The sequence below is a fragment of the Meriones unguiculatus genome, chromosome 7 (genome assembly GCF_030254825.1).
Source record: "Meriones unguiculatus strain TT.TT164.6M chromosome 7, Bangor_MerUng_6.1, whole genome shotgun sequence".
NCBI lineage: Eukaryota > Metazoa > Chordata > Mammalia > Rodentia > Muridae > Meriones > Meriones unguiculatus.
In genome coordinates, this window is record NC_083355.1 from 39860989 (window position 1) to 39888835 (window position 27847).

Below are 27847 nucleotides of genomic sequence, written 5' to 3' on the forward strand. Positions count from 1 at the left end.
AGAGCAAAACTTCTTGGGTTTTTTGTTTTGAGATATAGTTTCTCCACATAGTCCTGGCTACTCTTAAGCTCATGGCAATCCTCATGGCTCCTGGGTGTTTAAATTATAGCTGTGAACCACAAAGGAAGAGCTTTGGACTTTGCTACCATTTTGTTTTCTGTTTTTTCAAGACAGGGTTTCTTTGTGTAGCCCTGGCTGTCCTAGACTTGCTTTGTAGACCAGGCTGGCTTTGAACTTGGAGATCTGCCTGACTCTGCCTCCCCAACTACTAGAATTAAAGGTGTGTGCCACTATACACTGCACAAGAATTCTGTGGAAAGGTATGTTTTAAAATTATGTTCCCAGAATCCTTATATCTTTACATTACTAACTTGTAAACAGTTTGCCTTTACTCTAATTTTATCAAGCTTCGCTTGTTCATTTTTGTCTGTGTGTAACTGTGTTTGCACCTCCCTCGAGGCCAAAGATTGACGTCAGATGTCTTCCCCAATTGCTTCCTAGTTTTTGTCTATCATTTGGCCTTTTGAAACATGGTCTCATAATGACACATCACTGACTGGCCTGGAATTATGTAGATCAAGTTGTCTCTGCTTCCTGAGTGCTAGGATTAAAGGCACAGACCATGACAAGCAGCAAATTTGTTTACATTTCCATAGAGAACTTCACAATCATTTATATATGTTCATATATTATGTTCCCCAGCATTATTTACTTTTTGTTAGGAAAGGATGGAGATGGTCTCAGTTGGGTTGAGAATGGTCTTTTACTTGCCTTGGAGCTGAAGCTGTCCTTGCCTTCAACTCCAAGTATGGATTCTCCCACATCCTTCTTCTCTTGTGCCATGTCTTACTATTCCAACATTAGGTGATTTCACATTGTAAAAATTCTGTAGACCAGACTGTCCTAGAACTCAAGAGATCAGCCTACCTCTGCCTTCCAAGTGCTGGGATTAAAGGTGTATGCCAGCACACCAGGCTTTAGGTTTCAGGACTGGAAATTCCTGTGACGCAGCACAAATGTGGAAGTCAAAGGGCAACATGGGGAGTCATTCTCTCCTTCCACCATGGGAATCCCAAGGATCAAACTCAAGGCCTCAAGGTCTGGTCACATTAATTAACAGTTTAAAAAAAAAATTCAAATTAGCTCTCAACAGTAAGTTAGGGGAGTAGAAATTTTTACATGCAATCATGAATTGGATGTAGAGATGCACACCTATAATCCCTATACCCAGGATGTAAAGGCACAAGGATCAAGAGGCTAGAGACTGCTCAGTGGTTGGAAGCACTTGCTGCTCTTGCACTAAACAGGCATATTACAACCATCTGTAACTACAACTCTGTTGGATTTAATAACCCATCCAGGGCACAAACCTGGACAGGTAAATAACAGGCACTCACCCAATTAAGTACAATTAACAATAAACTTGTTTCAGGTTGATACTTGACTACAGGTGCTTCAAGGATTAGTGTAGTTGACATGTTAAAAAATAATTTTGAAAAAAACTACTAATTGCTAAAAACCAGAACGTATTAGTTGAGATGGCATACAACCCCAACCCTAGCTGCTGACTGAAGCAAAATGACTAACACCTCAAGGCCAACCCAGTCTATGGATCACACAGACATTTTTCTCTAAAAAGAGTAATCTGTCAAGAATAAGCTATAGAATGAGTTTCAGGTCAGGCTACAAGAAAAAAATAATTTCCATTGCATAAACAATCCTGTTGAAGGAAAATACATTGTGCCTAGCCTTGACCATATGTATTTAAATCCAAGTGAGAGGTGAATAAGGATGTTCTCTTTACCAGTGAGCACTCCCAGTCCTCATGTATTCCAGATATTTAACTTACAAAAACAATGAACCGATACAAACAGAGGTAAAGAGTTGTAGAGATGGAACGAACTAAATCTTTACCCAAGACTTTATGAGCCAATAAGGAGGTACTATGTAGGTATGATTAAGAAATCTAAAGACTTCAAACCTGTTCTTCAGTCCTGTGGCTTGATATGGAATGTTTCCTTTTTAAAAACCTCACTAAGATTCCAAAGTGGCTGGGGCAGTAGGGGAACACCCTTTAATTCCAGCACCGGGGAGGCAGAGGCAGGTGAACCTGAGTTCCAGGACAGCTAGGATTACACAGAAAACCCTGTCTCAAACACCGAAACAAATGATTTCAAAGCCACCTAACTTGACAGTTCAAAACAAATAGTATGGCCAAAGAATTTTGCTTAACAGGGTCTGTAGAAACACAATTATCTTTTTGCAGCTTTGTGTATGTCCATAGCTTATTTTAATCATATTCACACCACTGGCTTCTCTTGTTAAGAGATCTTACCATCACCACCACCAAAAACACCTAAATGCAAACTTTTACACTTGTACTTTTCAAAAGATACATTTAGCTGGGCACTGGTGGTACACACCTTAAATCCCAGCACTTGAGAGGCTGGCGGATCTCCAGCTTGATAATGTACTCTGTTGTGTATACAGTGGCCTGGAGAGATCAGGGCGGTTTAGATAACTTGAAACTTAAGATGTGCTCGATGGAAGCCAAACTTTGCAGGAGCACTAAGTGTTAGTTTCTGAACCCCATATCCCTCCAGCTCCCTATGTACTTTGATAATTATGAACTACAGGAATTAGTTTTTCTTTTACTGACAGTATGTTCAGTAAGCAGTTTTATTAATTTCAAAAATTAAAAAATTTTTCATTGTGTATAACATTATCTCACCTACATGTAACACATGCAGTGACTCACCTACATGTAACACCTACCTGCATGACAGAAGAGGGCACCAAACCTTATTATAATGGGTGTGAGCCACCATGTGGTTTCTGGGAAGTGAACTCAGGACCTTGCAAGAGCAGCCAGTGCTCTTAACCTCTGAGCCATAATTCTCCAGCCCCCCAAATAAATCTTAATGACCTAGCTCATTCACTGAGATTTCCCTAAATATGCTTTTCCCCAACACCCACACAAAAAATTCTTCTGAAATTAAATCCTCTGGGATTATTTACTGAATCCTGAAGAACAATTCCTAACTTGTTTACATTTGCAGTTTAACTATACCAGATCACTTAGTGCTGCCATTCTCAAATGCAGTCCTTCTTGCTGATATAAGCTGCCTCCTGAGATTACCGGTACTTAAAGTAATAGACAGTAGCTAAGGCTGCCTTAAACACAGCCTGCAGTTGATATGGCCTTGAACATGAAATTCCTCCTACCTCTTGCAAGAGCTCAGGTTACAGTCTATCTGCTAAATTTGAGACTTTTTTTTAAATGTAAAGCCTATAACCATGCATTGAATATCAGCCTTGTTTAAAAGGGTCACAATTTTTTCATCAACATGGTATCTTTTATTGAACTTCTTGGAAAAAAAAAAATGAAACATGGGAAGGAAGGAATCCTTTTATTATGGCTAGCATCCTATACAAAGTTGCTTTTCTGACAGCCATGGCAGAACACCCAGCAACCAGTGAGAACTGCCAGAGACAGTATGACCCGACCAGAAGTGAGTTATTTAAAACAAAACATTTTAGAGGGGTATTGTAGTATAGGCCCAGCAGGCAGAGCTCTGAGTTACAGGCCAGCCTGGTCTACAGAGTTCCAGGACAGCCAGGGCTACACTGAGAAACTGTCTCAAGAAACAAAAACCACACAAATCAAACTCCAAGCTTTAATTTTCCATGCTGTCCAAAAGACTTTCAGTATTTAAAAGATTTATAATCATCAATCATGTTTTAAGACCATGATTCATTCAGTTTTCAAATTCCACAAATTTGTACTTGTGACATTCTTGTATTATCCAGGCTGAGAATTAGTTAATCTCTAATAACAGACCATTGAATTGCATCTCACAACTGCCTATCAAGGTTTTCATAATGTTAATGAACAAGAGTTGGTAATCTGTATTCGCAAGCCCTAAGAGGCATAATTCCAACATTCAGGACAACAGCCTGTACCTTTTTCAAAAGATTTGGTCTTGGGGCTGGGGAAAAGCCCATCTATGTGCTTAGGCCTTCGCCCTTTTTCTAAGTGGTTCTTTTATTAGGCTGGAGAGATGGCTCAGTGGTTAAGATCACTAGATGTTCTTGCAAAGGACCTGCATCCACAAGTGGTGGCTGACAACCAGCTATAACTCTAGCTCCAGGGGTTTCAACAACCTCTTTTGGCCTCTGCAGACAACTGCACCCTCATACACATACATTAAAAAAGAAAATCTCTGAAGCTGGGCATGGTGGCACAGTCAGAAGGCAAAGCCAAGGGTGTTCATGGCCAGCCTGGTCTATAGGCTAGGACACCCAGGGATACACAGATAAGCTGTCACTGCAAAGGCAAAGAAAGAGCTGGGGATATTAGCACAGTGATAGGAACAGGATGACACACTGTCTAAAGGTTGTGGGGATATATAAAAGATTAAGTATCCAATACAACCAAACAACTTCAACTATTGCTAAGGTTTAGAGATGTATCCAGCTTGTTACCTAAAATGTGGCAAGTACCGGAAGAGAACATTAGCCAGTTGGTTTCCACGATGACCAGGAATACAGAAGAGAGTCTGCTCAATCCACAAATCTCATATGTGTGTGTGTGTGTGTGTCCTATGGTTGGAACACACTATATAAACTAATGCTCCTGAGCCAAAAGACACATCAAAGTATCACATACACTATTATTTGTGTGGAAAATTTTTATTTGAAAACAAATTCATGTATCACAAGGTTCCAATTAGTGAATTAAAGGTTAGCATGTATTCTTCTACAGTGAATTTAGTTATATAAGAAATGGCATTGGTCAAGATTTCTGACCATGTATCACTTAATCATACACAGGCTAGGAAACAAATTCGTCCTCTGGTGCTTTGCTCAGATCCTCCATATAATCACATCCCTCAAATGATTGGGCTCTTCATTTTCTCCAAAGGCAACTGACACTTGTCAGAAATAAAATCTGGAGACTAAATTAAAGACATGCACACCCACTTCTTTAACTTTCCAGGAAAAAAATGCTGTAAAGAAATTACTTACATCTCAAAAATAATATTAAACACTTTTCCCTTTAGCCTGTTATCCTTCTGTTACCACACAACACCAGATGGCTCCCCAGAACTCACAAAAGAAACACACTCTAATTAAAGTTATACTTTGATCTGCCTATATACCCCCAAAACCATGTAACCCCTGAGGTAACTCTCACAATATGAAAGGGGAGCTCACATAAAATATAGAAAGACCCCTCTTCCCACCACCAAAACCCAACATTGCCCCTTAACTTAAAGAACGCTGGCTCTGGGATGGTGATTGCTCAATGATGGGTTTCAAGTGCCTAAAGCTCCAGCTGTAAGAATCAGACAATCTTCTGGCCTCAAGAGAAAACTGAATGTGGGTACACCACAGGCACCTAAATAAAAATAAACCTTAATTATGTACTGATTCCTATAGTATAACAGAAATTATGGAGTGGTTCTCTCCCTTTGACACCGTATTTTGCCTAGTTTTAAATGGAAATAAAAAACAGAAGGCTTTAACTTAAACTTTCAAGTTGTAAACCAAAAACAAACAACAACAAAAAAACAACCCAAATCAGACAAATGAGTAAGGTGCATTTCAGTTTAATCATTTGAATACACAGATTTGAAGAAAGCATGAAGCGTACATATAAAGTTCCTAGGAGGATTCACTTCTAATTGTCTTCGAATACAGTTTGGCAGTTCACCCTCACCACTACTACATGCATTTGACGTTACATACTTACCAACTGTCACTGCTTATCCAAGCTACAAAGGACAAGAGTTCCTTAAAAAAAAATTATTTCACTTTAAGTCTTCAAGACACAAATTTAGGCTTAAAACTCTGTTGAGAGCTCATCTAGAATACATTACCATATACTCAGATTATGAATTCCAGAGTTTAGAAAACTAGTATTCTTCATACTAAAGAGCAACAAGGTTGACTTTATTGATTCGCAAAGGCCACAGCAGCGATACAATGTATATACAAATATACTGGCATTATCCAGAATCTAGCTAAAAACTAGAGAAAGAAATCCTTATGTTACAGGCTAATGTTCACAGGTAAACAAATCAGTATCAGGAAATGATATAGTCATTTCCATGCTGGGTCAGAATGATTTAAGTTGCTCAAGAACTACCCAGGAACAGAATACAATTCTATTAGTTCATATATCTCTGCAGTGAGAAACAAGATCACTGGGGGGAAAAAGGTAATGTTTGGTTTTCTTTCTTTTGCAGATGGGGTGGGGGTTGTCCTCTACACGGTTTGGTTGTCCTGAAACTCAAAAAGATCCACTTGCCTCTGCCTCCCTGGCGATAGATTTAAAGGTGTGCATCACAACTGGAGAATGACATGCTGTTGAGCCATCTCTCCTGTCCCTAAACTTTCTTAAACACTAATTAAAAACAAAACAATTTTTTCTCCTCACCAAAGAAAATAATCCATTTTCAATGTTTCTGTGCCTACAGGCCTTTGGGAAATTGGTGATTCCAAATAGGGAACATAGGGAAATGTCACGCAGTAACCATTTTGATTCAATTACTACCTGAGCTGTGAAAATTCTGACTGCTCATTTTGGTTACTGTCATGTTTTAGTCAGGTTAAAAAAATAAAAAATAAACCCTTGATGAAAATTATAAAGCAGTACTCACCAGAAAAGCAGCTCTAAAGAGATGGTTTTAAGGAAAACCATTTCCACTGTTTCTCTGCCATTCTTAAACTGTGAAAGGCAATCAAATTTAAGCAAGCCCTCAGGCAATTTTACAATGAAAAAGCAAAATGGAAAAAATACCCAGAGTATTTTTATTACTGGCTACAGATCTTTAAATTTTTAAACAAATCATATTGTTCCCAAATAAGATAATAACGACCTAACTGAAGGATGGTTAATCACCATTCAACTTACTTTTGTTTAAACCTCAAGCAAAGAAACAGGACTTCCTCATTTAACTCCAAGAATTACATGAGAATATGGGAATCATACAGCCCAGCCTGGCCTTAAATTCAAGCTGTTTCTACCTCTGCCTGCAGAGCTCTGAATGAGCAGGGAGCTTCCACATCAGTGATGATCCACAGTGGCATGCTAATGTAATTTACAGCTTACAGACCAACAAATTATTTCCAAGTATCCCTACAGCATTTATAAGTTAGTTGCTCCACACTGTAGAAGGTAAAGGGTGACTAAAATCTACCATGGAATAGCCTAATTAATGACCCTGGACCAGAAGCCATGGACTGAGCTGAAAGTATGTCCTCTCTCCCTTTTATAATAAAGGTATCTACATAGGTTCAAGAACAACCAGATAATAAAGGAGCAGCATCACACCTTTATTACAACTGAAGCCAGCAAGCCTAGAGCTACCCTGGACCAAGAACTGAGTGTTTGAGAACATCCAATGGATCTATTATTTATACTCACATTTAAGTAACTGCACAGCAGCTTTCTTCCTTATGTGCGTTAAATGAGTATGGTTGGGGGGAGTAAAAAAAAAAAAAGGAACATCAAGTACTTACAGATTAAACTAACCTGTACTGGCAGGGCTGTGGGGTTTTTCTTCTCTACCAGTAAGTAGCAAATGCTGAAATTCTGCTGCTAGTTAACAAAAACACAAATTGTATTAAACTGAGGAGTTCAACCCATACTTTTAAAAAGTCAACTGTGCATTTAATTTCCTCAGAGCCTGATTGCAGTACATGTTAAAAGTTTGCCTAAGTTTAACAATGATTACTTTACACTGGCTACTGAAACTGAGTCATCTTGATAATGAACTATCAACACTGAAATATCTCTTGGATATGCTTTAATTTTAATCAACAATGTATTCAGTGTGTGAAGTGTGCTGGAAATCTTGGTTGCCCTAAAAAGCAAGGGGCATATATGTGTTTAAAGTGAAAACCTTTCAATTTCAATTAGCCTGCGAACAAATCTTAAAGGCAATTTTAACTAAGTTCTGAAATTTTATTAATCTCAAATTTTAAAAAGTGGTTATAAATTCTGTTACTTTTCTTCCAAGTATATTAACCAGCTGGCAGGTAAAGAGGAATTAACTCTAAATAGATGTTCTGTTTCTGATGCAAATGATAAGGAGCTGTAATTATTCTTCTCTTGGCCAACTTAGGCAAGTAAACAACCCTAAAAAGACAGTGGAAATGATACTTTCATATGAGATTGACAGACCATCTTAATAAAATAATAATGACCTTCACCAAAATAAAAGGGCAAAGTCTCAAAGACACACACACACACAAAAAAAAAATGGCAGAAATACGGTTGTTTTCATAACATTTAGATCTCCTAAATCTAAACTCACCAAAAAAGTTTCTTTCTAATCAGAATCAGTTAATGTATATTATATTGGGGAAACAGAAGTCTTCGTTCTTCTATGTTTTGGTGCTGGGGTTGAATCCAGGGCTTCATGCATGCTTAACACACACTCTGCCACTGAGCTACCTCCAGCTTCATTCTTCAAGTAGGGCAATCAGTGAATTTCATTACCAATCCCTCAAATTTAACAAAAGGCAGATTTTTTTAACCACAATAAGAAATCCCCCCCCCACAAAAAAAAAACAAAAACAAAAATCACATACACACAAAGTTCCCCAAACAATGACAGAGGGCTTAAAAAAATGCCACACATTAAGTTAATAAAATTGCCCTTATAACCTTACAAAACACAGCAACATTTAAAATAATGGCTGGGGTCCAAACAATCCTTTAAGACAATGTACACACATTTATCCCCTCTGTAATCTGTTCAAAATGACAGGATACATAAGACCTATTAGTCATCTTCATCCTCAAGACCCTAATCCAAAGTTAACATCTATCTATTAAGGCAGTTTTATTACATAGTACTCAATATATTTAAGATTTATTTAAACAGAAACACTTGAAATTAGTTGGCTTTAGGCTGTATATTGTTACTTCCAGAGTCTAAGTTTTTTTTACTAAAATATTCTTCCCTGGAAATGAAACTAATATAGAAAAATGAATTCAATTCTTTCAAACTAGTTTCATTTTAAATTGACATCCAGAGCTAGCGTTGAAAATATCTTTTTTGAAGAACAAAATATTAAAGAATGCACGGGGTTTGGGAGAAAAAAGTGCTTATTAAAAAACCTTTCTAAGCCTTTATTAAGCCTTATTGAATTAAAAAAAATTAAGGACACTGTCTCAGTATATAGAACTTAACTTAGCAGGCTGACAATGACTCAGACATTTGCCAACTTCTACCCTAGGTAGTGAGATCAGAGGATGTACCACTACAACCATAGGAAAAAATTGTGACAGGGTCTGACTCTAACCCTGGCTAGCCTTATACTTGTAGAAATAGCCCTGATTTCATCTCATCCTCCAGAGTACTACCACACCTGGGCTTAAAAAAAAAAAAAAAAAAAAAAAGTAAGAGTCCCTTATATTCTAACAAAATTGCCAGGTAAAATAATAATAAAACCTAATGTTTAATATAAGGAAATCACTTGGAATAAACAACTGGACTTCAGGTTCTTGGCAGTTTAAACTAAAGTTGACCTTTCTCTAATTCCTCTGAATCTATCCGAGTAATATATAATAAAGTTCTATTGAGGATATCTAACAGTTGCAATACTGGTTTTGAAAAAACAGCATTACGTAAGTTCAGAGAACACATGTGACTCTATACCACATTTGTTAAAGCACATTTCTTTTTTTCTTTTTTTTTTTTTTGTTTTTTTTGGAGACAAGGTTTCTCTGTGTAGCCCTGACATCCTGGAGCTTCATTCTGTAGACCAGGTTATCCGCCTGTCTCTGCCTCCCAAATGCTGGGATTAAAGTAGTTTGCCACCATTTCCAGGCTTGTTGAAGTGCTTATTTTACAAAGAATTATCTCAAGAAAAAGTTAGTATTACCATAAAAACAAGATTATTAAAATGAACTGGATAACAAAAACCCCCAAATATTAAAAAAGATTAAAAAGGAGAAACCCTCAAATTCATTCATGAGGAAGCTATAACAGAGAACAGGGGAATAGTTTACTCAATGAAGTTTACCTGTCCAGTCACCTGATTCTCAGTTTGGAGTTACAAGAAAATTAGTTTCATTTTTGGAGACATGACTTCAGTCTTACGTAGATAATTTAACTTAAAAAATTATGTATCGGATTTATTAAAAATTTAGGTAACAAACTTAGTAAATTCTAACCAATACAAATGTAAAAATTGCATATTCATTAGCTTACTCAAACTGTCTCTCACTAAAGTGAAGCCAGTAGTATTTACCAAGTTTTACCAGTGCACTTTTATTATAGGGTACTCATCTGGTTCTCTGGGTCACAGGAACATTAAAGGACATTATCAACAACCCAATCTCCACCCTGACAGGGTCTTATACTCTGTAGCCCAGGCTGACCTCAAACTCAGAGTCCATCTTCAAATTCCCAACTCTTAGGAATACAGATATGAACCATTATGCCAAGCTCAAAGAATGCCTCTAATCACTGTCGATAAATGATGGGGAAAGAAATCCAGGGTCTTGTATAGTGAAGTCCCCCTAACAAGTCTACAGAAAAATCTGTAATTTACTAAGAGGTATAAAACATCTCAGTGGACTACTATCATGGTAAAGTTCTTAAATGCTTTAAAAATCTACTCAAGTGTGGTGGCTCACCCTTTAACCACAGCACTGGGGAGGCAGAGGCAGGTAGATCTGAGTTGGAGGCCAGCCTGGTAAACAGGAATTCCAGACAGCCAGGGCTACACAGAGAAACCCCATCTCAAAAAAACCAAAAACAAAATAACCACAAAACTAAACAATAAAAAGGGATTAAAATGTATTTCCAGTCTAATATAAGAAATAAACAAGTGAGAAGTCACTTTCTGCACCATCCCAATTCCCCAACAAAGTTTTTAATGGCAAAATCAAAGCAAATTCTAATAGAAAACAAATGTGGATAGACTACTGGTGCGTGCATATAACATAAAGCATCATAAAGTAAAAGCTGAAAATTAGCTTCCAAAAAGTCATTCCAAACCAGTTTATTATTTATCACATGACCCAATTTCAATTTGACTTGACTACATGTACCCAAACCCTTTTATAATACCACACCTGTAAACTAGAACCATACACACCACACAAGCACAGACACATCACCTTCTCACTCATCACAAGGGCTCTACATTAACATTTGCTCTAGTGTGGTGAGATCTGAAAACATATTAAAGATCATAAGCATTTCCAGATGACCTTACCACCTTGATGTTCAATGTAAGCGTGGGATTTAAAAACCAGTATCCTGTAGCATTTCAAGTAATTAAACTTATCCTTGAGGTTAAATTTAAGTTAAAGCAAAAAACAACCATTATGATTTCCCTAGAGTTCATAGTAAAAATTTGAATAAAAACAATTCATGCCTCCAAATCAAGAATGTAAAATGGTCAATTTATTAAGGTTCATAAAGCTTTAAATATTATATAATAAAAAAAAACAACACTTATTTATGCTTATTAACACCACAGTCAAACGTGAATATTAATATAGAGCCTTCTCTGCCAAAGGAATATAAAAACCCTAAATTTAATTAAATTTAGGGGCCTTCACCAAACTTGCTGCAAGTTTGGGGACATAAATATCCAACAGCCATAAAGCTGTGAAAGCCCCTATAAGTAATAAAATAAATCCCACTTGCCTCAGACTGAACAGGGCAACACTGAGACTCAGCCTCAGCCTGTCCTATGGCAGGGCTATAGGAAGAAGAAAATTTTAATTTTAGAAAAACATCACCCAATTAATTAAAAAGACATGCATCAAATTTTTTTTTGTAAGTCCCAATGATCAAGCAAGCAACTAAAAAAGCACCTCTTTTTGTCTACCATTGCATTCTGAGCCTAAACTTATTTCTTGGAGATTTCAATAAATTCTGTTTAAGTTCAATATTTAACTTGAACAGTAAAGCAGGTATTCTCCCCCTAACAAGTAGCACGAGATTACTACAAAAGTAAGGAGTCAAATTTAGTGCTATTCCAGCAGCCAATCAAAGGTGGCTCCTCATCTGCTGGTCTTTTTTTTTTTCTATCAGTAACAAAACAATAGAATAGAAACTAGTGCCAGACGGTTTTACAGCTTCTTTAAAAGCTATTACCAGCGTTCTCAGAAGCATGCCAAACCCAAAAGTAGCCTTTTTTGAAGAGAGGTGAACTCACTTTTAACAGCATTAGAGATGGAAATCATTTCTAATTTGTTACACTTGTGATTCAACCACACTATGGACCCCAGAAGCAATTAGGTAAAAGGTATTTTCTAGAAGCTTCATTATCCTTAATGCACGAAAAAATTATACGTTTAACAACATACTAAATGGTATCCACTCCTAAGCAATAGAAGACATTATATGCAATTAAATGTTATGTAATGTACAAAACTTTTATTTATTTGGTTTTTTGAGAAAGTTTTTTTTTTCCTTGTGTAGCCTTGGCTGTCCTGGACTTGCTCTGTAGACCAGGCTGGCCTGGGAACTCAAGAGATCTACCTGCCTCTCCCTTCAGAGTACTGGGATTAGAGGTGTGTGCCACCATTCCTGGCAAAACCGTTTAAATTTTTTTTGGGTTTCTTTTACTTATTTATAAGTTGTAGACTTCATGGAATAAAATCTTCTCTATTCCTGTTTGAATGAAATCCAAGGGTGAAGCTTTATATAATTTTTGAAGTTCTGCCAATACATTAAATTTCTGATAATCCAATACATAAAATTTTCCTGAAACGTTTTAGAAACATTCTAAAACCATTCTAAGCTTAACCTTGTTATCTTTTTAGAAACACAGTATTTTCTTTTTGTTTGTTTTTAGACATGATTTTTGTGTAGCTCTAGCTGCACTGAAACTCACTCTGTAGACCAGGCTCACTTCAAACTCCTCTGCCTCTTGAGTGCTGAGATTAAAGGCATGTGCCACTACTGCACAGTAAAACCTTAATATTTTCAATACAGGGTTTTCTCTGGCAGTATGAAATAAGTACTGCCACATCTAAGACATATATCAAAGTTTCAAAACTTTACTAGACAAGTATTCAGGTGAAGAAGAGATATGTACCATAACTGTTGGCAGACAAATGCACTTCTGGTAACATACAAATATTCTCGTTACAAATTGGAACTTTTTGTACCTCATGGTAATTATAAGCAGAGAAGACACTCAACACAGAGTCTCAATGACAGTGCAGACTCAATGCCAAATTAGAAATGGCATTCAAATTAAATTACTTGTCACATTTCATTCTAAGAAGCCAAATATTTTCAGTATTTATATATATATATTCCTACACAACTAAACTCATTTTTGTTGTTGTCACATCTTTTATCTAGTATCTTCAAAGAAATTATTAAAGACTTAGCATTTTCTCAGAAAATTTAACTTCATATTCAGAGTAAGTCAAATCAATTTATACTCTTTATGGTTAGTTACTTTGTATACCACTTGATACTTAAAAGCAATTGATCATAAACCTACTATGATGTGACTTCCAACACAAAATCCCCAATAGTAGTCACCCCTATACAGCAAAATTTTCTATAGGAACATACCAACATTCAAAAATTTCAAGGATCAAGATTACTAGTCAAGAGGCTACAGAGATGGCTCAGTGGTTAAGAGAACTGGCTGCTCTTCTAAAGGACATGGGTTCAATTCCCAGCACCCACATGGCAGCCTAACTTCTGTTCCAGGGGATCTGATCTGGCACTCTCATACAGATATATGCAGTCAAAACACCAATGTACATAAAATAAAAATAAATAAATTATTTAAAAAATTACAGTCAAGCAAGTCATCTGGTTTTAAAAACACAGGGTACCTATTGAATCCCAAGTAACATACCCTCCAAGGAACATAATAAAAACTTGCTGATCCATCTGTAACCATCAAAACACTGTACTAGAAGCACATTCAGAAGTTAACCTCCATCAAACCACTAACACAAGAATCATGTACCTAAGCTTCTAGAAGTTTGTACCTGGAAAGCTTCTGAGGTCCATAAAGTATTTACCTAGCAATTGAAGCCTAAGAGAAAGGGTCTGGCACTAGGCTCTAAATAATCTTATCAAGAAGTTTTGAAGTTTACATTTTTAACTTCTGTAACATGATACCAAATGATGTGAAATAGTAACACATAAAGACTTCATACCTATTATGTAATGACTCATGAGTCAACAGAGATATTAATAACAAGTCTATATATATATACTGTAAAAACATGCAACTAAATAAGAAAAAAATCTACAACTTAAAGAATCCAATCATGTATCAAAACTGTATTGGTAACTGAGTTTTATTATGTGGACATCTACTGTGGCATGCATCTGTACAAACCTTTCAGGCAGTGGTCCACAGCTGGGTTATGAATAAAAAGGCATAAATTTTTCTTTCATTTTATTACAATTAAGTTTAACAGTACAGAAAAGTCACATGACCTCAGCGGGCCAGATTTCTTAAACCCTGAAACAGGAGGAACTCTCTAATTACATTAAATATTGTTACACATCCAGACTTCCAATGTACAAGTACTTGGAAACAGTTACAGCCCTCACCAAGCTAGGTTGGGGACATAAAGTCCAACAGCATTGGAAATGCTGTGAAGGCATAACTTTACAAATAGCAATGTAAGCTTACAGAACTTGCCTTTATTTAAGGTGGTATGTTCATGTAATTCCAGCGCCTTCACAATTTAACGAACCAAATTTACTATACTTCACTTCTAAAAACCTAGATGAAACATGAAAAAGAAGCCATACAGTATAAATTGCAACTTCAGGAAAAGTTCCTGTTTTATTATTCCAAATAATTTCTCCCATGTCAAATAAATGTCCAATAGTTCCTGGTATGTGGGAAGATAATGTTTGTTAAAAGTCACAATGAAGCCTTACAGACGGAAGCTTGTCTATATAAACAGCACAAGTTGAGAAAAGGTTTAATCTCCAAACCTATTAGACTTGATGAAGTAAGATCAGTAACGGCCACCTTGCGACATTACAGGAGGTCTCATTCCCATTGGAGGTCGAGGAGGGCCACCTTGGTAAGGGGGTACCATTGGTGGTCCCTGACCATATGGTGGCATAGCGCCAGGAAGGTAACCTGGCATGCCTTGATGATGACCACCGTACTGACCTAAAAAACACAAAATATACATAAAGTTGGTCTGTGTATCGCACTGTTAAACATTTTGCAGATAGTTAACTTTTTAAATATATACTAAAAATTCACGAAAGAAAGAAGGAAAGAAGAAAAGAGTAAGTAAGTGTACCATGAGGTGGCATTGGAGGTCTCATTGCTTGCTGCTGTGGGATGCCTGGTTGTGGAGGCATCATACCACCAATTGGTCCAACTGGTGGATTACCAATTGGAGCCTGTCCTGGTCGAGGAAGATTACGCTGATATTTAGGTAACTGTGCCCTTCTTTCTTCCTGAGAATAAAAATAATGCATAATGTCTAATATAAGAACACAGAAAGACAAATATCCAAAATCCAATTAATTTTAAATATAATTAATCTCAATAATTATTTACTTTTGCTCCCACGAATCAGTGCTATTATTTAAAATCCCCTTACCTACTTCTACGTTAGAACATGGCTACCCAAGTTCACAAAATTACAAATCTAAACAGTAACTTTCTAACAAGTGAACTTCATTTGTAAAAGCTTCAAAGAATCTGTAGACTCTTGACACTCAGCCCTGTCAATCAACACAAGCAAATTTATACCTAAACATTTTTAAGAATAAGAACCAAGCTTACTGTCTTTTCTTTTAGAAATAGGAGGATGGCATATGTGAGACCAAGCATGAATTATCCTTCTTTCTTTGCTTACTATATTATGGTTTCTTAAGTAATAAATGAATGAAAACCATTTGTGAAGATTTAAAATCAGATAAGACCATGTAAGTACAAACTAAAACCTCTCGAATGGGCAGGTTGCTCTAATGATTTCTGATCAAACAGTACTAGTAAAAATCTATAAACAACTTACCAGTGATATATCCTCATCTGGATGGATCAACTTACTGGTTGCACTGGTGGTTGTAAGTGTAGCAGGCTTACTTGTTATTGAAGCTGCTGGTTTCGCTGCAGTACTGTTTGTTGTACTAGTGGTTGAAGCTGTAGACTGTGTATAAGCAGGGAATGTAGGCTTGGGGGGTTCTGTAGTTGTTGCAGGAGTACTATTTAAGGGCTTGAAATCTGTACCAACAGGTCCTTGGACAGCTGCCTGAGCCTGCAAAACAACAATCCTTCATCAATAAAATGTCAATATCCACAGTTAAGCATAACAGAAAATTAACTTAAAAAAAAAAATACCAACATGAAATAGAGCAAACTTGAAAAGAAACCAAACCAAGTTAAATGTATAATAAATGTTCCACAGAATTCAACCATGAGTATCAAGATACTGGGCTGAAATACTTCTCAGATGGCTTATACCTCCTCTCCAAGAACTTACATTTACAATGCTTTGTGTTAATTTTAGTTTACTACAGAATCATGAAATAGTATTTAATGCAAGTGCTTTTACTATCCTAAATTCTTTGTTTAAATTAATTAATCTTTCAAACAGCTCAAAAAACAGAAACTACAGAATACAATAGTCTGGATCATAAACCATTAGTAAGCACTAAAAAATCATCCGTGGTAACTTATCAATATTACCACCTATGCACATAGTCTATAGATAGCAACATACTACCCTCCAAATTAGTAATGGCTAGAATACAGTATAGACAAAAGGGTTAATGGCACAGGCTCTAAATAAAGTTGACAACACACATTACTTTCATAATATAAATGTTTAAAATGTTAACTAGTCAACTTTAGAATCAAATGCAGAGCGCTAATTTCCTTAAAGATGTGATGCATTAAACAGCATGAATCAAAAATAGCTTAACCATGCATCAGGCTAACCATTGGCCACTATAGTTCATTTACTGCTCACATGCTTTTAACCCTTTAGAGCCACAAAAATTTAGAGTAATTTGTTGTAGTCATTAGTATGAATTCAAATTTTCAAACACCATGAGTTTTAGTACTTGCTTTACTTCTAAAAAACTAAATATATTGGTAAGATTTAGCTTTTTAAAAGGGTCCAAAGGGTTAAGTTATAAAGCCATTTTTAACAATTTTAAACTGCAACTTCCTGCGTACTTGTGCTGTGCTAGGAAACAGAGCTTTAGAAGATGCAGACAGACTTTCTGAATTGGATGAAGCTGTACTTGAGCTTGTTACAGGTGTCCCCATCTGTAGCATAAAAGAAAGGAAACAATGAACCGTCTCCGAACAAATGGGTAAAAATATGCCTTGTGGCACTTTAGTATAGATTGCATTTTTTTTATAAATGCAGACTGTAATGCAATCAAATGTCATTTATTTATTGAAAGAGGCAGAGTTAATGCATTTTTAATAAACAGTAAAAGTACATGCCTCAAGTTATCTCTATACCAATACAACTAAATTATGTTAACTAAACTTAATGTTTTGCATTGCAATATTTCAAGAATGTTAACATAAACTGAAAATGACACTTGACAGTTCTCTATGCAAATGCTCTATACAATAAAAGGAGCCTACAGTCTCATCAGGTTTAACAACTCCATAAATAAAATCTTCATCCACTACAAAGATTGTTAAGTTAATATGCTTTATAGCTTTAAAACTAAAACAGCACCCAGAAACAATGGGATATTGAGAAAAATCTAAGAGACAGTCTTTTAAAAAAATGATTCTTTTAAATATATTTACATAATTCTAAATGAAATGTGCAAACATTCTGGCTATAATGTATCCAGCCTACTCACTCCTCTTCTGGAAGAGTTATGATGGAAGAAAGGCTACTAAGAAATTCAGCCAGCTGGGTGTATTAAGCACGCCTTTAATCCCAGCACTCAGGAGGCAGAGGAAGGAGACAGGTACATCTGGATCTCTAAAATCAAGTCCAGGACAGCCAGGACCACACAGAGAAACCATGTCTTGAAAAACAAAACAAGATCTATAAGAAGATTAGAGGCCATTAAATGATGCTCTTCCAACTCAAGTGTAGCACTGCAATTTACCATAGTTCTAAATAAGAAGCACCCACCAAATGTATTTTTTTGTTTCTTTTTCAGGGTTTCTATGTGGCCTTCACTTTCCTGGAACTAGATTTATAGACCAGGCTTGCATGGAACTCAAGAGATCTACCTGCTTCTGCCTCAGTACAGGGATTAATGGCATGTGCCATCTCTGTACCATCTGCTGAAGTCTTAAAAGAGATATTGTCATTGGCTCTGACCTACTTCTACTCCCTTCCACAAGTCAAAGGAAGACCTGGAAACATCATTTACTTAATCCTCAGACATTTCTAGCTACAGCTAAGAATAAAGAATCCTAGCCGGGCTTGGTGGTACATGCCTGTAATCCCAGCAGAGGTAGACAGAACTATGAGTCCAGGATAGCCAAGGCTACACAGAGAAACACTGTCTCAAAAGACCAAGAGAAGAATCCATAACTATCAAAAAGTAACATCTGACTCCTTTCTACCTGCTGTGAATAGAGGAAATAAAGAAACAAATACAGATGATAGGCTACATTTTAGTATATATTACATATTAAGTTATTTAAGAAATTCACCTGTGATAACTTCAAAGATATCTGTAAACAAGTTGACTTTTACCTTTAAACATAAATGCACACCTTTTCAAGAATTTCACCTTACCTGTCCGGCACTGGGGAAAAGAGGCTTAGTAACTGGAGGCTGTGGAGCAGGTACTGCTGTTGGTGCAGGTGGTCTATTAAGAATACCTGGTGCAGAAACAGCCTGTGCCTGAGTCATTGGAGGAATTCCAGGACGTGGAACAGGTGGGGGCATGCCTGCAGCAAAAATCATTCCCAAAAATTCAAGTCAAGAAACATTTATTTCCAAGAAAAATTCTATGATTATGACCATGTTCCTGACTACTGTCACACCTCAAACTGTCTCTTCCATTTACAACTCTAGAATCTTAAATATAAACAAGTATCACTCGACAGCCCCCATCATTAACTTACTGGTATCACTATTTTAGCCAACTTTGTTTTCTTTCTCTATGTAGACTTGGCTGTCCTAGACTTGCTTCGTAGACCAGGTTGGCCACCATCACACAGCCAATGCCAACTTTGTTTTTTGAGGCAAGATCTCACGATAGCCCTGGCTAGCCTGGAGTACTATGTATAGGCTAGCCTGGAAATCTAGATACGCAACTGTCTCTGCAAGATTAAAGTGAAGGTGCTAAGGCTGTATGACACCACACCCAGCCCACACAGCAAACTTCTTTCAACATGTAAAAGAATTAGAAACTTAGGAATAAATGCTATCAGACACAATACAAAAAAAATAATTTAACACTTCATACCTGGTGGCATACCAGGCATCAGAGGTGGTATTCCAGGTCCAGGTGGCATCATTCCACCCATTGGCATCATTCTATAAAAAAGCAAAATTTAAGAAAAAAGAAAGTATTCATTAATAATATAAACCATAATTTTTTTTCGTAATTATAAAACACTAAATGAAAACTTGAATATCTCAAGTACTAAAATCAGTCAAGCCACAAAGATCTACCTTGCACTACAATAATTCTATCGTAATATCCTAAAAAACAGCAAACTCTTGGGTGTACCAATAAAACATGGAAAAAACAAACTGAAAAACCCTTGTTGGCAAAACAAGGTATGTAAGATCCAACAGCATTGCTGAGAATATATTCAGGAGGCCCCATCTAATAAATGTGTGACTGGAAGGTTTTTGTTCCACTTTAAGAATATACACATACAACAAAAATAAAAACTTTTTTGAGTTGTCCATTTTGGAGTAAAAATTTCTGTCTAGGAGGAACAAGGAAAAACCATCACCAATATTGGCAAATATAAACTAACATTAAACATAAAATTTTACTTCATAATACTAAACTATGACTCAAAAATATAACCCATATTTATAGTTTCCCCCCTTTTAAAAAAAGCTCACCTTCAAAGATCAGTCAGTGTCCAATTTACTTCAAAATATTCGGTTACTAACATATAAACTTAATTTGTGGTCTCTTGGTTTTCTGGTGTTGGGGATAAACCAGTGTCTGGTGCATGTTATATATGCACTCCACCGATGAGCTACATTATTCCAGTATTTCTATGGTTTAAGACTTTTTAATCAGAACTTCTATATATAAATCCTAATTACACGAAAATGTGATTACCTTCTATAATAATAAAGCAAGATGGCAGATTAGATCTTAAAAGTATTACTTATTATTAGGTCTTACTACCTAATGATAGCTTGAGAAAGCATCTACACATTTAGGAAAAAAAAATTTTTCTCCTTTAAAGACAGTCTATATAGCCAAGGCACTATGTAGCCCAGGCTGGCCTGAAAATCATTATGTAAAATAGGCTGCCTCATATTAGAAAAGGGACCTACCTACCTCTGCCTCCCAAATTCTGAGATTAAAAAAAGTGAGGTCTACTATGCCTGAGAAGAAAATTATTTTAATGTGTCTATTTCCTCAGAAATGTTTTAATATCTAAAGAGATGTGTCAATGAGCTAACAAACTTTAAAGTTTTAGTGAGGAAGATTAGAAAATTTCTTAAGTCAACTGAATAAATATCATTAAACACACACACAAATGACATTATGATTATATTATATTTCCTGAATTACATTATGAATGAGATGCTTACATGTTTTCACCGCAAAATGACTGGGTGTATTTTCTCTGATGATGCAATCTGTGAAAATGTATGACAAAATCAAAATCTAACTGTGATTTTCAGAATACAGTGGGAAAGTGTATTGCACACCTTTCATATCGAACTCTTAAGTAAAAGTGATGGGCAACTCAACTTCATTTAGTTTCCGATGCTTTGGTAAATCATTTACAGTTTCCTTTTCATCAACTATACATTGTCCTTGAAAGTTCCATAACTAAGTCACTCAAATCTATAGCCAACACTTTATTTACAGCAAATTCAACTGAAGCAGATGGCTTCCTAAAACCAAAAATCTATTTTCCTCAGAGGCAAATGTATTTGTCTCATACTTACTAACCCCTTATTAGATAAAGATTTATGGAGCCCATATCTTTTGAGAAGCAAAAAAGGGGAAACATTTAATTTGCAGCACCCAAGCTGAAAAACATCCAAGCCCACAAACCAACTAGAAGTTTGCTTACCCAGGTGGCATGCCTGGCATAACTGGAGGCATGCCTGGCATCAGGGGAGGAACACCTGGCATCAATGGAGGTATGCCTACAAATCATTTCAGCAACAAAGTTAGTACTGGAAATTAAGCAGGAGGAAGGAACACTTGCATCAGAACAGTGAGGTCCTCAGGATACATTTGTTAACAAATTTCATGTTACCTGGAGGCATTCCTGGTGCCCCTGGAACTGGAGGCAGTCCTGGTTGAGCCATTGGTGGGATATAACCTTGCTGAGGCTGAACAGGCTGTGGCTGAAAGGAAGTTGAGGCTGCAGATTCGTCATCATCATATTCATCAGAATCATCTTGTTGCTTCTTTTTTTGGCTCTCTACAAAAAAAGTTTTAATTTACTTTCGAAAGAAAAGAGAGAGAGAGAAAGAAAAAAAAACATGACCTAAACAACTTAAAAAGTTTATGTGATTTTGCCCACAATGTTGATCCAAGAATTCTGGAGGCAGAAGCAAGTGGATCTCTGTGAATTACTCCAGTTCAAAACATCTCTTCTGACCCTCTTAGGCACAAGGCACCCAAGTAATATAGAGACATACATGCAGACAAAACATTCATTCATTCATACACATAAAATAACTTCAAAACAAAAACATAGGAGATTGGTAACATTTTCTACCATCTGCACAGTGCATAGCTTAAAATCCTAAAATGATGCTAAGAACAAACATGAAAAAGCTAACTTAAAGTTAGAATTAGTGGGGCTGAAAAGACGGCCAGGTTCAGTGCCCAGCATACACAAGGAAGCGCACAGCCAGATATAACCTCAGTTTTTGGTAATCAGACACCCTCTTCTGGCTTTTGTGGGTACAAGACACAGTGGAACACAGAAATATGTACAGGCAGCATCCAAACACATAAAGTAAAACTTAGATATTAAAATTTGGGAGCTGCATGCAGTGATACACAGCTGTTACCACATCTACTCAGGGGTGTAAAGGTGCAAGCTAGGCAACCTGTGCTCAAGCCACAGAATAAGACACACAATAACCCAAAATTTAAATTCATGCTTGAAAATAGCAACTCAAGCTGGGCAGTGGCGCACATTTGTAATCCCAGGACTCGGTGAGGCAGAGGCATGTGGATCTCTGTGAATTCAAGGCCAACCTGGTCTACAAAGCAAGTCCAAGACAGCCAAGGCTACACAGAGAAACCCTGTCTGTAAAAAAATGGGAGGGAGAAGGAGAGGGAGAGAGAGAGAGAAGGAAGGGAGGAAGGGAGGGAAGGGGAGAGGGAGAGGGAGGGAGAGGGAGAGGGAGGGAGGGGGAGAGAAAGAAAGAGAAAGAGAGAGAGAGAGAGAGAGAGAGAGAGAGCACGCGCGCGCAATGCTGAGCTGGGCAGTGGCACATGCCTTTAATCCCACTACTTGAGAGGCAGGTGGATCTCTAAGTTTGAGGTCAGCCTGGTCTACAGAGTGAGTCAAGGCTACACAGACAAACCCTGTCTTGAAAAAACAAAGGGAAAAGAGTGAAATAAAATAGGAATACTGTCACTGTCAGTGTAAATAAATTTTAATACATTGCAAATTTTACCTTGTGTTTTCTGTTCAAGAAGTCGCCGTCTTTCATCCATATCTTTTTCTGGAATACCTTCCATGCCATATATTTCCAATTCTATGTCTGTTCTCCCAGGAATTGCATTCGGTACAGCATCTATGGTTTCTTTATGCACCTTAAAAAATTAAAAACAAAAAATGTTAGATCATGAAAGTCTTTTCTACACTAGAAATTACTCAACCGACCACTTAGTAGGATCTATTTTAAGACTTTTTTCCAGGGCTGAAGAGATGGCTCAGCAGTTAAGAGCAGTAGTTCTGAGATATGAGTTCAATTCCCAGAATCCACATTTCAGTTCGCAACTGTCTGCAACTACAGTTCCAAGGGATCTGACACCCTCACAGTGACATACATGCAGCCAAAACACCAATGCAAATAAGGAAGTAATAAATAAATAAAATTTTAAAGCAAAGCTTTTTTCCAGGCCATGGTTTCGCTTCCCACTCAGGAGGCAGAGGTAGGTGGATCTCTGAGTTTAAGGCCAGCCTGGGCTACACAGAGAAACCCTGTCTAAAAGCCTGGCACCCCCAAAGACTTTCTGTATTTAAGTCCTACTTTTGCCACCTAATGGCTTTAAAACACCAGTCATTTGACCACTAAGCCCAAATGTACCTCACCTATGTAGCAAGACTTTATTTTTATTATTTATTTACCTTCAGGCACACTTTGTGTGCCCCACATCACACAAAGTAAGTTCAGAGTAACAACTTGTGGAATTTGATTCTCTCCTCCCATTTATGTCTCAAGGAGCAAATTCAAGTCTCAGTGCAGTTTTCAAGTTTGAATGCAAGCACTTTTACCCACTGAGCCATATCAGACTCCTTGAAGCCATTTTTCTTGCTCAGAATACTTTAAAAATCATCCTTAATTCCTCACTTTTTCTCTGACTGGACATCAAATTACCAGCAAAGTTTGTTCTGACAATGCCTCTTTTTAACTTTCCAAGTCTCCTAACGGAACTCACTGCACTTCAGTCTATTTTCAAATCTCCAGATAATATCGCCACATTTGAAAAATTGTAAAACAAAGGCAAGTGTGGTGGCCCATGCCTTTAATCCCAGTACTCAGGGAGGAAGAGGCAGGCAGATCTAAGTTTGAGGCCAGCCAGTGCTAAACAGAGAAACCCTGTCTCAAACAAACAAACAAACCAACAAAGAGCTAAAGCTATTGCTTAGTATGAAGAACATGTGAAAAGAAAACCTCAGGTTAGACTGTCAGCATAGTGCTACAGGTGCATATAAACATCAAGTCTGTGTTATATTCACTATTTAAATTCCTTTCATTCAGAATTAACATACTACTGCTGTTTCTTTCAGTCAATATAGGAAAATTCTCCAACATTCAAGATCTTTCCTTTTGCTAGTCCCTGAAAATTATTCACTTCTTTTCAAATCTCTTCTCATCTGACTGCTTCCTAGTTTTACCTTGTTTTCATTTTCTCTATCATTTATTATGAGACAAACCACGGCACTTTCTTCTACAATATAAATCTAAACTCATTTAAATGCTTTATACCCAAGCATTTAATTTGCTGCTGTTCCACAGGAATTTTCTGTGAGGAATGGAAATGTTCTCTATCTACTCCTTCAATAGTCAAGCATGATACATGTAGCTAGATGCAAAGCACTGAAAATACACCTAAAACATACCTAGAAAACTGTATTCTTTTTAATCTTGATTAAATACCTATATGAAACCAGTACTATGGCATAAAGCTATAGGTCTAAAGCATAGTAGGCTCTAAAATGCTTGCCTCTCTTTTTGGGCTTTGAAACAAAGTTTACTATACCCCAGGTTTCAAATTGAGAGCCTAATTCCTTACCAGTCTAAGATAATATGCACTAAAATAAATAATTGTAAAAAGAAGAACATACTGTTTTCTCTCTATGTAGCCATGGCTGTACTAGAACTCATTCTGTAGACCAGGCTGACCTCATACTCTCTCTGCCTGCCTCTCTGCTGGTATTAAAAGCATGTACGCCACCAACGGTGAGATTAGTTTTTAAGCAGATTGGCTATTCATCAAGTGTGATAAATTATAAAGATAGTTTCCCAAAGACATATCCAAGATTCTTCTTTATGTAGTTACAAATTACAAGGGCAAAAAAAATAAAATGAAACAGAACACACACAGAATAAATACAAGAAAAATCCTTACCTGCATGCAATGAATAGCTAAACCAGGTCCTGTGTACAATTTCTTATGACATATATGGCATTTAAAATGCTTTGCTTTTTGGTGCTGTATAAGGATCTTCTCATCATCAAAATCTCTGTTACAATACCTGGTCAACATTAAGGTTTAAAAAACTGCACAAAAGTAACCCCACTGCCAATGAAATCTGTCAACCCTGTCACATCTGGGTGGCTCTCACCTAATTAGATGCTAAAGCAGGAGGAAGCTTAAGGCCAGGAGAGTTGGGAAATCTATGGATCCTCCATCTCATAAATTTCAAAACAAAAAGACCAGAAAGCTGGAAATGGTAGTGCATGTCTTTAATCCCAGCACTTAAGAGGCAGAGGCAGACAAACCTCTTATCTTGTGAACAGCCTGGTCTACGATAGTGAGTTTCCAGGCTAGCCAACAGCTATATATAGTAAGATCCAGCCTCAAAATAAATAAAACAAATGCCTTTCATATAACTAAAAAAATAGGGGGAAAAAAAAAAAAAAAAACACAAAAACAAAACAAAACAAAAAAACCCTGAATGTGGCTTAATCCCAGCATCCAAAAGACAGAGAAAGAAAGTTTGAGGTCAGCCTGATCTACATATTAAGAACCAATCTCAAAAATCAAAATAAGAGGGGCTGGAGAAATGGCTCAGAGGTTAAGAACACGTGCTTTTCTTCCAGAGGTCCTGAGTTCAATTCCCAGCAACCACATGGTGGCTCATAACCATCTGTAGTAAGACCTGGTGTGCAGGCAGCATGTTGTATAAATAATAAATCTTAAAAAAAAAAAAATCAAAATAAGAGGCCGGAAAAATGGCTTAGGGTTTGAGAGCACTTGCTGCTGTTTCAGAGTTCCAGGTTTTATTCCCAGCACCCATGCAGCAACTCACAATTAGAATTACAGTTCCAAAGCCAGGTGCTGTGGCACATGACTTTAATCCCAGCACTGAGAGGCAGGGGCAGGTGGGCCTGTGAGTTCAACCTGGTCTACAAATTGAGTCCCACACAGCCAAGGCTACACAGAGAAACCCTGTCTTGAAAAGTAAAAACACATATAAAAACAAGAATTTCAGGCATGTCCAAAGCTTAACGAAAATTAAATGAGCCAGGACAGGTGGCACACTGCAGTGTGTAGCAGGAAACCAGGAAAGCCTGGTGTGCAGACTCAGACCCTTATCTTAAAAATAAAATCTTCTAGCCTAGCACACCCCATGCCTTTGATATCAACACTACAGACGAAAGGGCAGGAAGAACTCTATTCTGTGAGTGCCAGGTCAGAACAGCGAGACTGTCTCGAAGAAAAACTTCCAGAACTCTAAAAACGGGCAGCGGTCAAAGTACCTTTAATCCCAGCACCTGGGAGAAAAAAAAAAGGCTTGCCAAAATGAGTTCGAGGTCAGCCTGGTGAACAGACCGAATTACGGAGAGCCAGAACCCCAGCCCCGATATAAGAAAAAATAAGGGGGGAAAAAGCAATTTCTCAACAATTCAGTAGATGTACACAAAAAGCCTCGAAACTGGGAATTCATCAATATTTATATTCTAGGATCCAAAATCATGGCAGAGCAAACCTCACATTTAACTGACAATCCATTAAATTCCTTCCAGTTCCATATTCGTCGGGGAAAATACATAAATATACATAAACTCGCATATATGTTTAATCCACAATGCCAGGCGTTCTGACCTCACAAGATTTTTTCCTATAAACGTATTACAAAATTCGTGACCGATTTGGGTATTTGTTGACTATTTTAATAACGTAAGATCATTACTTGTAATAGATAAAATCAAGTTTAATGTAAAAATACGTTGTCTCTTTCAAAAAATACCAAAAACCAAAGAAGAGAAAAATAGCTTTCGTTTCTAAATGTTCCTAGTCTTTTGGTTTTTTTTGCAGTCCCACAAAATTTGGTAACAGATACTTGAAACTCCACCCAGTAAGCGAACGCTTCCCGTAGATTAAGGAGCCAGAAAGAGACGCGGAAGCCAAGCCTCTGCCGTAAGAGGGGGGGGGGGGCGGCGAGGAAGGGAGGAGGGCAGAGGCGGGGGGGGGGGCGGCCGCCCCGACATTCACAACCCAATTATCCTGGGAGTCAATTAGCCCATTTGCCCCACACTCAAGTCCCTCTGTGGCATCTCCCAACCAAACAACGGAGACGCGAGTCCCTGGGCGCGACCTCACTCGGTGGAGGGCTGCAGGCCCAACGCTCGCACCCAAGCGCCTGAGTCACCGAGGCCAGGCCCACCCAAGGCCGGAGCCCTCCCACCGCAAGGACCCCATCTTGCATGAAACCATCCCAAATCCTAACCCAGCCACCCCGGCACGGCGGGCCGGCGGCGGCCCGCCAACAGGCCCACCGCAGGCCTCGCAGCCCGAGGCCCGACTAAGCGCCACCCACGCTCGGCCTTCCACGTCGAGCCCACAAAGGATACCAGCACCACGGCTTCAGCTGCTTCTTCTTCTTGCGACCCATAACTGCGCTCTACAGACCGGGTAGAAAGGAGGCGGAAAGAAGCTGGACAAGCCAGAAGAAGATCGCCCTCGTCTCCGAACCAACCGCCACCACCGCGTCCCTCAGGAAACAGACACAAAATGGCCGACACCCTCGTTCTCTCTTCTCCACCTCCCGTCAGCCACCGGGGTGAGAGCCGGGGCGGGTCACGTGACACGGGCCTCTGCCCTGAGTGGGTGGAGGATGCACTGCCGCCATCTTATGGGGTTAAGCGGAGCTGCGGCCTCTGGGGTTGTGTACGCTGAGCGTTTAGCGCTTGTTTCCCCGACTAGGTCTGACCTCACGTGTGCAAATTGAGGAGAGGAAAAGTTTACCATTGTAATTAAGGATAGTTTACAAAAAATAAATAAATAAAGGA

The 27847-nt window shown here is 37.8% G+C and overlaps 1 protein-coding gene across 18 annotated transcripts; it reads right to left on the minus strand.

Annotated features, from left to right (window-relative positions):
- Window positions 1-4673: 4673 nt before the first annotated feature.
- On the minus strand, window positions 4674-27616 carry Znf207 (zinc finger protein 207). 18 transcript variants are annotated; one of them, XR_009592885.1, is made up of 17 exons: window positions 27410-27602; window positions 24960-25086; window positions 22778-22916; window positions 21397-21564; window positions 21208-21283; window positions 20717-20764; window positions 19395-19465; window positions 18719-18873; window positions 17173-17265; window positions 16007-16249; window positions 15284-15443; window positions 14964-15147; window positions 14662-14745; window positions 7541-11733; window positions 6666-6733; window positions 5756-5796; window positions 4674-5401 (listed from the first exon to the last, which is right to left on the minus strand). XR_009592885.1 is itself a non-coding variant. In XM_060387164.1 (13 exons), the coding sequence occupies exons 1-12, from the start codon at window positions 27448-27450 to the stop codon at window positions 14987-14989; spliced, it is 1482 nt and encodes a 493-aa protein (XP_060243147.1). In that variant the 5' UTR covers window positions 27451-27602; the 3' UTR covers window positions 4674-11733; window positions 14964-14986. The 18 variants fall into 18 exon arrangements, 6 of the variants coding, with proteins under 6 accessions (XP_060243147.1, XP_021486628.1, XP_021486627.1 ...); XR_009592886.1 differs by lacking the exon at window positions 5756-5796; XR_009592882.1 differs by having other exon boundaries at window positions 4674-5796.
- Window positions 27617-27847: the final 231 nt, after the last annotated feature.

Coding starts and splice junctions, on each gene's coding strand:
- Znf207 (XM_060387164.1), bottom strand. CDS start 27,450: ATGGGTCGCAAGAAGAAGAAGCAGCTGAAGCCGTGGTGCTG. Junction 16,250..17,172: donor TGTTTCCTAGCACAGCACAA/GTACGCAGGAAG, acceptor GTTGTTTTGCAG/GCTCAGGCAGCTGTCCAAGG. Junction 15,148..15,283: donor ACCTCCAATGCCACCTCATG/GTACACTTACTT, acceptor TGTGTTTTTTAG/GTCAGTACGGTGGTCATCAT.